General features: G+C 42.7%; 1 protein-coding gene across 14 annotated transcripts in view; it reads left to right on the top strand.

The window, feature by feature from the left end:
• The window catches only part of vav2 (vav 2 guanine nucleotide exchange factor), a 187,182-nt gene that overhangs the window by 157,364 nt on the left and 17,560 nt on the right, over window positions 1-12,258 (top strand). For all 14 annotated transcript variants that reach the window (XM_075455542.1, XM_075455553.1, XM_075455548.1 and 11 more), the window contains 5 exons: window positions 519-617; window positions 2,561-2,629; window positions 3,050-3,150; window positions 8,554-8,653; window positions 9,898-9,993. In XM_075455542.1, the coding sequence (XP_075311657.1) occupies window positions 519-617; window positions 2,561-2,629; window positions 3,050-3,150; window positions 8,554-8,653; window positions 9,898-9,993 (465 nt within the window). The remainder of the gene's footprint in view (window positions 1-518; window positions 618-2,560; window positions 2,630-3,049; window positions 3,151-8,553; window positions 8,654-9,897; window positions 9,994-12,258) is intronic.

Here is a 12,258-nt window from a genome sequence, read left to right as displayed (position 1 = left end):
TCCTAACAGTATAAAAATCAGCACTCTAATCCAATGTTACCAAGACTGCATAGAAAAAAACCCATCGATAATAACCAGTGAGGTAATGTCATCAAACAAATTGCAGCTGAATGCTGAAACCTGCTTGACTCGTGTAATCTGTCACAGTCAACAAGTCGGTATGACAGGATGATATTAAGGTTGCATTTGAAAGCAGTTTAAGAGTAAATTGACAGGAGGTGATTACATTGGAAGGCTGTACTGCGTCATCTCATGCTCATAATGTAACTTGACGGCTTTGATGGATTGCACTACCAAACCAAGTGTGCTAAAAGATGGTCATACTGTTTGAAATGTGTCAAACAATTTAGATGACATTGAACTGCAATGAACTTAGTTTGAGAAGTAAAATACCAGGGTATGGTTAACTACTAACCCTAACCCTGGCAGTGTTACTCCCTAAATAGTTAGACAGTTACCTCCTGTTTTATAAAGAGGTAATTTCATTTGAATATTTGTTTTCTAAATTCTCACTGTAGAAAATGGGTATGACGGAGGAGGACAAGAGGAACTGCTGCCTAGTTGAGATCCAGGAGACTGAAGCCAAGTACTACAAGACTTTAGAGGACATTGAGAAGGTGAGCTTCTGAATGATTTTATTTCTAATTCATCTCCTGACATGAACATTTAAAAAAATGTTTAGAAAAGTATGACAATTGCTGATAAAAGATGCTGAAGTTGAGGGTTAAAAGGCCATAGATGTTAGGGGCTGACGCAGCAAAATGTGAGATTTTGCTGTGAGATTTTTTTATTTTTCAAGAGGACAAAGGAGCACAGACCTTGCTACTCCAAGTAAAGAAATACATTCTTTTATTATGTTACATTTTACCAATCAAAATATGAAATCACCATTCACAGAATTTAAAAAACAGTTGAGAAAGGACTGTGTCCTTGTGTCCATATGTCAACTATGTGAGGAGTCGGCCATTTTAGGTGCTATTTGAAATTTAATTTAATTTGGCTGTAAAAAAAAATGGTTACGGGTATACATAGCTTGTGCCACAAAGTTGTATATCAGTGTTATGGAGAGAGGTGTCAGTTACAATATATTCTAAACTAAAAACGCATAACTGTGAATATTCAGCACATTGTTATAAAGCACCGTTGTTTTCAAGCATTGTTCAAAATGCATCAGCTGGCCACTCCTATCACATACTGCATCTCCTATCGAACAAAGATTAAATACTCTGTGGACAGTCTGAACACAAACCAGATCTTAAAAACTGTAGAGCATGAGCTGCCTGTGAAGAACACACAGGCGTAGAAGAAACTACGCCATAGAGTTACACAGTTGTTAGATTTGTGAAATATCTTCTGCATCAAAAGAGTTGGCGGGTCTTTGACCCAGAAGTCCCAGGCTGAAAACGCACCCCCATCAGCTCTGAGTACTCAGATGGTGATGCTTACCTTTGACAGGGAGTGTGCATTATTATCCATGCAGAAGCATATAATGTTGAGTTACCTTTTGCCACCTCATCGTTGTCCTTGTCTCAAGTCTTTTGACTGTGCCATGGAAATGTCAAGTATCGGCAGGTTCATTTGGGAGTACAAATGTCACAGGAGCTGATCGATACGGTTGTCATTGGCTTGAGCTCCCATGGGAGGCCCTGATCCCTGAAGCCTTACGCGCACGTTAAGGTCATCAGATGGAAAACTGTGCATATGATATCGCATTTTCTGAAGAATTTACTAAATTTATTTTCTTAAAGTTAGAAGCTCTTCTGCAGTATAATCCACCCCCACCTCAGAGCGTATGGCAGACTTTACAGTTATCGTTACTTTTCTGTATTGTTGAGAAAAGTAGTGTGATTACAGCTCATGCTCAACGCCGGCAGTCTCACGCACACACCGACGTGCAGATGCATGCATACCAACCAGCTTTCTTGTAATAGAAAAACAAATGCACAAACAAAGATGAGTGCTGCTAACACATCAATTTCAGTGTTGGCAGAGTTCATCTGCCGTCTGATGGAGCGCCACAAATCATCCGCTTTGCTAATTTCATTAAACCAAATGTGCGTCCTGTGATTCCCACATCGAATGAACGCGGGAGTAAATGAGAATGAATGTGCCTCTTATGATCAGAAGACTCGTAAAGCTTAATTGAGTTGGGGTTGATAAAGCCTGCCATCTTTTTCTTGCTTCTTAGTTGATCTATTTGTTATGATGATGATGATGAAATGTGACAGCCTTAAAGCGGCGTTAGAGAAATAAACGGGCATGTTTTTTTTGTTGTTGTTTTTTTTCCCCCCGTCAAGTGCAACTAACACAGCAGCTGTGTGTAGTTATGGCACACCAAGTGTTGAAGCCTGTGACCTGATGCACGTTCCCTTCCCTTCACAGTGCCGCCTGTCACTGCTTTCTGCCAAAAGCTTAAACGGAGCATTATGTCATTTTATGCAAACGTTTTTTTATCGTGGAAATCGTGGACTCTTAGTCTTTCTCGTATCGTGTAGGCCAGGAAAATGATTGTTTTTCTTCTTCAACAAGTCACCAAATTTGCTTCTTTCTTCCCCCCAAGAATTACATGATCCCGTTAAAGCAAGTCTTGACTCCACAAGAAATGGAGGCTATTTTTGTCAACCTTGAGGTGAGTAACCGGTCAAGCAGAGAAGATTGTGTTTATTAACCGTGGCTCGATGTGCCTCACACACCCACTGAAGAATTCACTGTGTGTATGGATAACTGAATGAGTGACATATTACACACTGTACACACTTGTTGTAACGGCTTGCATAATTAATGGTGGTTATCTGTGGAGAAATTTTGGTGTCATGGCTCAGCTCCGACAGAAAACTGATGATTCCACATCTTCTCATGCCTCTCAGAGGGACATAACTTTAGTAAAGTAATGTGCAAAGGTCTCATGTCCCTCTTTTCTTTATATTTCACTTCATAGCTGGTGATTCCCAAAGAGAAATTAGAAGGATGATGGTGAAAGACACTTTGTTAACTGAATGTTCCCTGAATGTTGTTACTCGCTCTAATATTTCTTGTGACGTTTACTCAGGACGTTATCAGAGTCCACTTTGCCCTCCTGCGAGCCATCGACCTGAGCATGGTCAGTGGAGGAAGTGGCCTCGGGAAGATCTTCATTGACTTTAAGGAAAGGTAAGTACCCTGCATTTGTTGACCAAAAGCCCTAAAATCCAGTTAGGATTTGAAGGCAGAGACATTTTTGTGCCCCCTTTAGACTACAAGAGGCCACATGGAGTTGAGTACCAGCAGATCAGGATTGATGGGATTAGCTCTCAAAGAATAAGTCGATTAAAATAAAAGAGAGCACACAGCCGATTGTTCTCCATTCAACCAAAACCAACAAAGTACATACGCTCAAGACTGCATTATCTTGTCTTGTTCCCTTTGTCTCTCCTTTTTCTCCACCACATACGTTTTTGCACGATATAATTTTCATTTGTTGTTCATTGTTAATTAAAATAACTCCCTCTCTACACAGCATGTTTTGTCTGTAATATTAGATCTTATTTTGTGAAAGGAATTAACAAAGATGGGATCTAATAGCAGAGTTGTTTGGGTGCATTCCACAAGTGTTGTATTTTGAGTTTGGATCCCACCCAGTAGGGCCTTTTCCTTGCGTTTCCCTCTTCTGCTTTATCTCCAATTTTCTGTCTAACTTCACTGTTACTGTCTAAATGAAGGAAACAGAAATCCTCTTAAAGTGCAGAAAACATAAAAGCTCCAGAGCTTCCACTCGCCTCCTTTCGTCAACTTGCGGTAGAAAGATTCTTGAAACCAGCACAATTAATTGGAAACAAAATGTCGAGATGTTTTACGTGTTTGATAATAATTTTAAAAAAAGACATTATGAACAGAAAGGAAGGAGCAGAGTGGAGTTCGGAGAACACGGAGAAGGGGGGAAAAGATTTCTCTCAAATGCTCTCGGTTTTGCCCAGCTGCAGAGCGACATGCGGATCATTTGCATCTCTGGCGGGAGCAGTGATTTGCCTCCCTGCTGTGCTAAGTGCGACTGCTTCTTAGGTAATGGTAATGATGGTGATGATAGGTGCTGAGTTCGGTCATGATTCCAAACCCCAGTCTCCTCGAATAATGCAGCTTATACCGGAATAGTGAGTCACACACTTCACTGCTTGTGTGTGTGTGTACCATCCCTGGCATTACATAAGTACACATCATTTTTCTTTGCACAGTGATCCTGATAGCCCGCCCCTCTTTTCCTGACACTTCCACCCTGAAACAGTCGGGGTTCCTTTAGGCAATGTAAGTTTGCATAGGTAATAAGCTCATTGCAGGCCTCTTCCGGAAGCCTAGAGGGCCGTGTCACACAAAGCTGGAGTGACATAAGAGACTACGTTCCAACTAATACACAGAGGCTGGCACACGCACTACAAATTGTATCTCCTTCCTTGTTAAGCTCATCTGACTCCCAAATCTCATTGAGCAGTGGTTGAAAAATCCTCTCTTGCACGCAGCCCCAGATGAGATCCAGATAACCAAAGGTCACTGCAGAGGACTGGGAGGTTGGCTGGGAAGACTCTGCATGAGAACATGAGCCAGCGCTGCGCTTCTCACGTGCACTTCCTGTGGAAAATGCGCAGAAAAATTTCCAGACTTTGGTTCACGTGTGCAAACAGCTTAACATTTACACCTCCATTCATAAACAAATTTGCTGATGACACACAGCTCATTGTTGCTATTTACCTTTTGGTGACATTCTCCCGAATGCGAGGCAGGGTTATTTAAAGCCAATGATTCATTAGATTTGCAGATTCTCTGCATCGCAGGCTTTCACTGCCTGTGTGTGATTGACACGTATAGCTTCCTCATTATGAGCCGCCGCAGCGTCTTGTCTCTCTGTGGTGATAAACAACTGTAACCAGGGGATTTGGACTCACACAGCAAAGCTCTCCTCAGGCATCTGCACTTTTCCTGAGGACCCGGCTCGGCATAATTAATTTGGGTATCTGTGCTTGTAAGTCCCAGTGACCTTTACAACAATGTGCTTGTATCCGTTCTTCTCACGTCGCCGCAGTGGATGAAAAGCCCTTTTTTTTTGTATTTGACATTGAACTGAAAGCCATGCTGAAAATGTCACCGGTTTATCTTCTCGATTCTTAAACAGACGGACCCAGACCGGATGGAAAAGTGCACTCAGAGGCAGCTCCATAAACTAAATGGGCATCTAAGTGCCCTCTTGTTGATATAGTCATTTGCAACATTTCTCAACTCATTTCCGGAGTAATCTGGCTCCCAGATATCCAGGCGGTGCCTAATCATAGTCGCGCTGTGGGCCACTTTAGAAAGGGTCTTTGCTCTTTGTTCTCCTCCATTTGCTGTGTGCGGGATACTTTGAGTGGAGGTGAGGAGGTCCCAATGCCGTGTGTCAGAGAATATTAGCTGGCTCCACGGCCTGTCACTTCTGGTTTGCTTGGAGATTTCCTGCGTCGCCTGAGTCAGCCTGCTGGGCTCCAACATGGTTGGGGTGGACACCCAGAGCTCAGTTGCCCAGAATTGCATTTTCAGTGAAATGATACGCAAGGCAGCATCCTCATTATGGAAGAGGCCAGCACATAAGGGCAATATCAGCAGCTCTGAGAAGGATAGAAACTTTTACTCTCCAACCCGAAGGGAAATGCTCTCAAACATCTCTGCTGCTTAGATAAAGCTGCTTTGCTTCTCTTTTTTCTTTGTGGTCCTACAGACTAACTTTGCCAGATGGAAAGCTCAATGATATCTAATGGCACTTGTGAACACTTGCCAAATTGGCCACGTGAGGAAAGTTTTGTCTTTGTTGTCTCCCTGAATGTTCATTAAATCCCCTCTCATCAGCTTCTAAGTTTGCTTATATTCGGTCCCTGATTTCTGGCTCACTATAAGAAATAAAAATAAAAGTTTATTTTCTCAGCTCCATGAAAAAAAAAAGACTCAAAAACGAGGTATGTTGTAAAACTGGGAAGAAACCATATCAGAATGCAGAAGAAAGGGATGCGCGCTTAGCTCCCATTGCCATTTGCCCATAGTTAAATGTAAGGGAGGCGTGTGCTTATTAATGCAGTAATCATCGCTGACTCGGTGGGGAAACTGGATCAGCCCCCTGTTTTGAAGAGCATTTCCTGCTCTAAATACTTAGATTTTCCATTTATATGCAGTGTTTTACCCCTACCAGGTGTCTATTAGGACACCCAGCCAGGATGTAGCTAAATATGCTTTCATTTGAGTTTGTGTGCATCTCCACCTGATGAATGCATTTTCAAATTCAGGCTTGGTCTCCACCAGCACCTGATGTTATAGTCTCTTTGGCTTCATATTAATTAGTCGCATACAAAGTGTTTTATTCGAGCTTGCAAAGAGCTGCCTGGTGCTGCAGCAAAAACAAAGAAACAAAACAAAAAAACTAATTAAATGTGGTTAAAAACCAAAGCTGTGAGGATGGGTCGAATCCTTTTCATTCATCAGCGTCCTGTCACTGTTTTTTAAGTGCAAGGTAATTCTGTCCCTGTGGGGGTGGGACTGTTTTAAGAAACTAACTGACCGTGTAAATCAGCTCCATAAGATGTAGCCATCACACACTAAATGCCTTCAAAACACTGTGTGACATTGTTTGCTTCACTCTCATTCAGCACATCCTTTCCAAGGTTGTTTTTTTTTTTTTTCGTGTGTTTGTGTGTGTGTGTCGTCCATCTCAACAGTTTCAACTTTCACAATCAAATTCGGAGCCCTTATCGTTCGTGTCTTGGAGCAGCTTCTCAAAAGAAGACCTTCATGCCACATTGTGTCCTGATAACTCATTATACTGTATGATTTGCGTCTTTGGTATGTGCCGCTACGTCTTCTCTGCACTGCACGGCCCGTCTGCTGTCTTATAATCGATCAAGACGGCCATTAATCTCAATCACTTTGTCGTCTTAGCGGAGCGGGAGCTGGGGGAGCTGTCTCTCTGAGTGTGGATCAAGTCTTAATCAGGGCCTTGTTAGCCCAGGGCTTAAGCAAAGCAGGAGCCTCGCTTCGGGGGGGGGGAGGAGGCTCAAACATCTGTTTGGGTTACGGTGAAGCTCTGGTGATCATCAGCAGATCTCAGGATGGTCATCTGATGAACAGATCTGACAGAAAGGCAACTCTTTAGGGGGACATTTTGGTTCCACCTCTGGCAGCTCAGTCGGAGTTGCACGGCTTTTGATATTTTTGGGACATTTCCAGAGTAGAGCAGCTCATTTAAAGATGTGCTCCTGTGTCAGTTTAGAGATTCTTTAGTTTGTTTCTGCTGTTTCTGGAGCAGCATGTTCGAAGCAGTTTGATATTTTTAAAACTGATTTAATGAGCCAACAGGAGGCAGTTTATCTTCAGTTTTAGTTTAGGCGATAATCCAGAAATGTCTACGCTCTTATTGTGCACGTGAAAACCTGTGGTCCACCAACTTCCTCCGCCTCGTCGCTTGGCAGTGCTGCTCTTGCCTGCCTTACAGATCTATCAGGAGCTTGATTAGACTTCAGCGTGCCAGCTCTCCCCACCAACTCAAGACTCAGATTAAGAGATGTGCCAACTCTGTGAAGGGGGAGGGTAGCACTATACCAGCCGTGCCAATGCCCTACTTTGACTCGATGAGTGAGTGAGAGGAATGCGTGCCACGTGCAGTGGCATCCCCCGGGCAAGATGACTTTGAACTCCCTCCCAGCTGAACCCAAAGATCTGTGCCGGCGTCCCAATACAATATCTAATGAACACAGCTCTCATATCGTCTCTGCTTGAAATTAAGAGACTTTTTTTCCCCTCCCATACTGATAAGAGGACCTCTGCAAAGCAACTGATACGAAGCACTGTCTTTCATTAGCACTCTGTGATTACAACTTATTGGCAGGAAGATGCCACCTCAACAAATATTGCCTGGGGGCTGGGGCTGCTGCACATTCTTAATGACCATACTTTTATTCACACGATCCTTTATCTGCCCCCTGTGGTGCGGAATGACTCTCACTTTGACCCCTCAAATTGTGTTATTAATCTTGGAATTAATGTTGCCTAAAGGCTTCAAACCACTAAGCAGTTCACAGCTAATTGTGGACGCTTCTTTTTTTTGCCCAGGATCTGTATTGGGGAAAAAAAAAAGAGAGATTGTATATCTTTAACAATTCAGACAGTCAGGGGGGCCTTATTAGTTCTTATTAAGCCTAATTTTGGGTTAAGCGTGTGGTACGCCAAGCTTGGACATGTTTTATGAGCCCACTTTGTCAGACAACAAGCACAAATATCAATCACAGCCTCGGCTGCGGAGTATGTTGGGATTTTATTCATCCAGTGATGGGAAAAATGTCTCAAAGAAAGCTTAATAATGGGAAGTGAGGTCACCAGACTGTAATCACCTACATGTACAGTAAACTTAAAGATCCTTGTATGATATTTAATGTGAACAGAACTGACAGAAGGATGAAACATTACCCCAATTTACGGTCTTAAATGTGTCCCTTCCCCTTGAGTTTCTGTGGGAGAATGAGCGGTGACAGTTTGTCGGGTTAATGTTTGGCTTCTGCTCCTCTTCAGGTTATTGATCTATGGTCAGTACTGCAGCCACATGGAGAACGCTCAGAAGACACTGGATGAGCTAATAGCAACACGAGAAGACGTCAAGATTAAAGTAGAGGTAAGGTCCCTCCTGTGATTGAAAGCACATCTGTGCAAGTTAGACTTTTTTTCCTCATTTGTGCTTTTTTCAGGTTTAAAGGCACTCAAAGCCACAGTTTTCTGTGACTGTATGTGAACATAAACTTGTGTAAACACAGTGCAAATTTGCTGATATCCATCTTAAACAATCTTTAGACTTAAAGTCGAGATTTGTTTGATCTGTTGAATGGTGCTCGCTGCTCATGTTAAGCTCAAAGCTACCTTGTAATCTCTCGGCACTGTTTGAGCATGATATCAGAGCACATTATATCACGGCTACACGACTTATGCTAATCTGACCAATTCCTTCTCTGTGGTGAAATCAATACATTTCTTTGTCTTGCCTGTCATGTAAACAAGGCTTTATTTCATTTTTATGACATACTTCTTCACAATGTATATCAGAAATATTCAAACTCGTAGTAAACTGGTGTATTTGCATATTTTTTCTGTTATTATCCCCATTAGTCCCAACACAATTCTTACTGTACAGTAAGGGGAAAAATTGCAAAAAACTTAACCTTAACATTAGATGTTTCTATTGTAGCAGCTGTAGTTAACTTTGAATATGGGCAATATGTTTTTTAAATGGGAATCTATGTGAAGAGCTTCCTCCTTCCACACCGCTCTGTAACCAGCGAGCTTTAGAGGAAGCTGAACTCATCGCAGAATTCTGATGTAACAGCGGCATGGAGGAACATCAGCAGTTAGCAAGTGCAACCAAATGGCCTTGGGTGCTATTGACAACATAATGAGATGATCACAGCGTTGCTTAGTTGCTCAGATGCTCTCTTCTCAAAATAGCAGAGCTTTGTAACGGGGTAAATCGGCTTTTCACGGACTCTTTATAAGGAAAAAAACACCCAAAAAAAGCCACCTTGTTTGTAGAGTGGGACTCCAACCACTGCGAGAAGTACCTCACTGGATGACACAAGAGACTCTTTCTTCTTCCATAACGCAGAGTTTGTAGAAATGTGCTCAGTTCAGCTCGGAGGAATTTCTCTGTCAGCATGCAGAATAATCGTGTCACAAATTCTGGCACAGCCAGAGCCTTTGGGCCCTATCAGTAAAAAAAAAAAGAAAAACTGGCCTTGTTGTTGTTTTGGCGCGCCTTGTAAATATGTGGAAGCAACAGCAGAAAAGCAGCCATGAATTATTAAACAACAAATAAACGCTTGTTAGTGGAAAAGTTACAGCTCATATTCTGCTGCTTGTGTTCCGCAGGAATGTACTCTGAAGGTGCAAGAAGGGAAGTTCAAGCTGCAGGACCTGCTGGTGGTTCCCATGCAGAGGGTGCTGAAGTATCACCTACTACTGAAGGTAGGAACCATCTCACTCTTTAAGAGCTTTACAGTACAGTCTTTTAAAACTCTGATTTTTCTGAGTGGATACTGTGCATGTCTTAAAGAAGTATGAGTTTTCTCTTTCCACCCTTTAAAAAAGAACATCAAACCCACCCCCCCAGAAGTGTCCCAGTTTCACTGCTGAAAGAATAACATTTCTAAATGCACTGCTGCGATACGGTGCCACCTGAAATTTAACTTAAAACCGCTTGCGTGTGTCTGCCTACATGTGCTTTGTTTCAGCTCGAGCATGTTTTCACCTATCATTTCCAGTATGTTTGCTCTGCCCTCTAATTCTCATGCAGGAGGAGGAGGGGGCGCCACACATGGTCAGACATTTAAAATGTGTGTTACTGTGAACGTGGGTAGAATGTGAACCCCCAAAAAAAGATGCAGCGTTCTCATGAACCTTTAAGTCAAATTGTTGGATAAATTTGTTCCGCCGATTTGTTTGAAAAAGGTGTAGGAGAACCATGCAAAACGTTTTGGACACCCCCGAGGGATTTCAGCCCTCATAACCTTTCTGTTTTAACCACGTCGTTGTGTTTTAAATGTCTGCGGGCCGCCAGCACCATGGTTGTGGCTGCAGTGCAGCACAGACATAAAGACGAACAGCCAAGCGTTCACAAAGAATGTAACAAACCTAAGATGCCAACCGTGTTGGTTTTTCAGGGTGGAACTGCTTGGTCAGAGCTAGCAATCAGGATTTAGCTACTGTTAGCATTTGGCAGCACGATGCTACCTCTGTACTAACGCAGTCAGGTGGAAGGCTCATTTAGTCTTTGTGCAGACCTTTCACTTCAGCTCACGGTGAGTTCCAGTAGCTGGTTCTTGGCTTGGATTTGTGTGCAACAGTGTCTCAGACTGTAGGCTCAGCTGTGAGCTCTGTCTGCCCCAGTCAACGCAGTTCAGTGCCTCCACCTGACTGCCACAAAAAGTGGAGTCATGACTCCTCCTCAGTGGAAGAGCATGTCAAGTTATTGCAAAAAAAAAAGAGGTAAACAACCCAAGCAGAGTCTCCTGTGTGTTCTTTAACATTGCGTTCCACTCGTCAGAGCAACAGACTCAGAGTGGGAAGGGCTTTTTTTTTTTTTTTTGCACAGTCGTGAATTCCCTCAACAAAAGTCTGGAGTTACATTTGAAAACAAACATTCATGCCAGATGAAAGGCACGCAGGCTGCAAGGTTTCGTTTTTTTTTTTCATTGCGACACCGCTGTAACATTTCCTGTTGAAAAAAAACTGCTATTCATTAGACCCGGTGTGTCAGCAGCCCTGCGATGTGCAAGCTGCTGTGCATCAGTTACACTTAGCCATTGCATCAGCACCTAGAGAAAGACGTCGATTGTCGCTGCTGTGTTTGGTTCACAAAACTCGTCCCAGCAAGTGGCAGCCTCCTCTAAGCAAGTAATTATCTTAGATCTTAGTAATCTTAGAAATGAAAAGAATTTATCGCCACTAACAGGAGAAGTCTGTTAGAGAATAGCTGTTCGTCAGCTTGTAATGTAATTAAGAAATGTCGCTTATCTGGAACAGTAATGATCAAGATGAAGCTGGAGTACCCAGAAGACTTTGAGAGAACACGAGGGACCCCAGAACTGACCCCAAAAGGCTGTTGTCCCACACCGCTACGCCCGCACACATGGGGCCTTTAGGGAGGAAGGAAAAAATAGGACTGTTATGATGTGATAGTTTGGACGATAATTGTGATATTAAAAGAATGAAATACCATTGTTGTGGGATGATAAACATTTAATAAAAATTATTTGGTCTGCTGGTTAGACCAAAACATTATTGATTAAAAATTAAAATTAAAATATGTATCACGATCTATCGTCACTGCTTTTGGCCATGATAAGTGTGGAGTTAAAATCAGATCATCCATATCACAGTAAACAGAATATGCATTCATACACAGCTGCATCTGAGCAGGTGGCCTCTCCAGTTGATGGAGCAGCCAGTATTTCATACTGAAGCTCTGCTCCTCGTGTTGGTTTACAAAACAAGCTGGCCACTGTAATATTCCCTATGATTAAATAACTCTGGATCTCAATTATGGATGAGCATATGAGTTTACGCTGCGGTGGGTAATGGACTGAGGTGGAGGCACGTGTTTGCGTCAGGTGATCGCTGGTCCACAGAGTGCCGCTGGAATCGAACCCCTGCATGAGTCGCAGCGAGTCTCTCAGGTCAAATCAATCGTGCACTAATCAGATTAAACACGCCACATTTCAGTAGGACTGT

Source organism: Odontesthes bonariensis, chromosome 22 (genome assembly GCF_027942865.1).
Source record: "Odontesthes bonariensis isolate fOdoBon6 chromosome 22, fOdoBon6.hap1, whole genome shotgun sequence".
NCBI classification, from domain to species: Eukaryota; Metazoa; Chordata; class Actinopteri; order Atheriniformes; family Atherinopsidae; genus Odontesthes; species Odontesthes bonariensis.
Note: the sequence above shows the minus strand (reverse complement) of the source record. Positions and strands in the feature narration are given on the sequence as shown.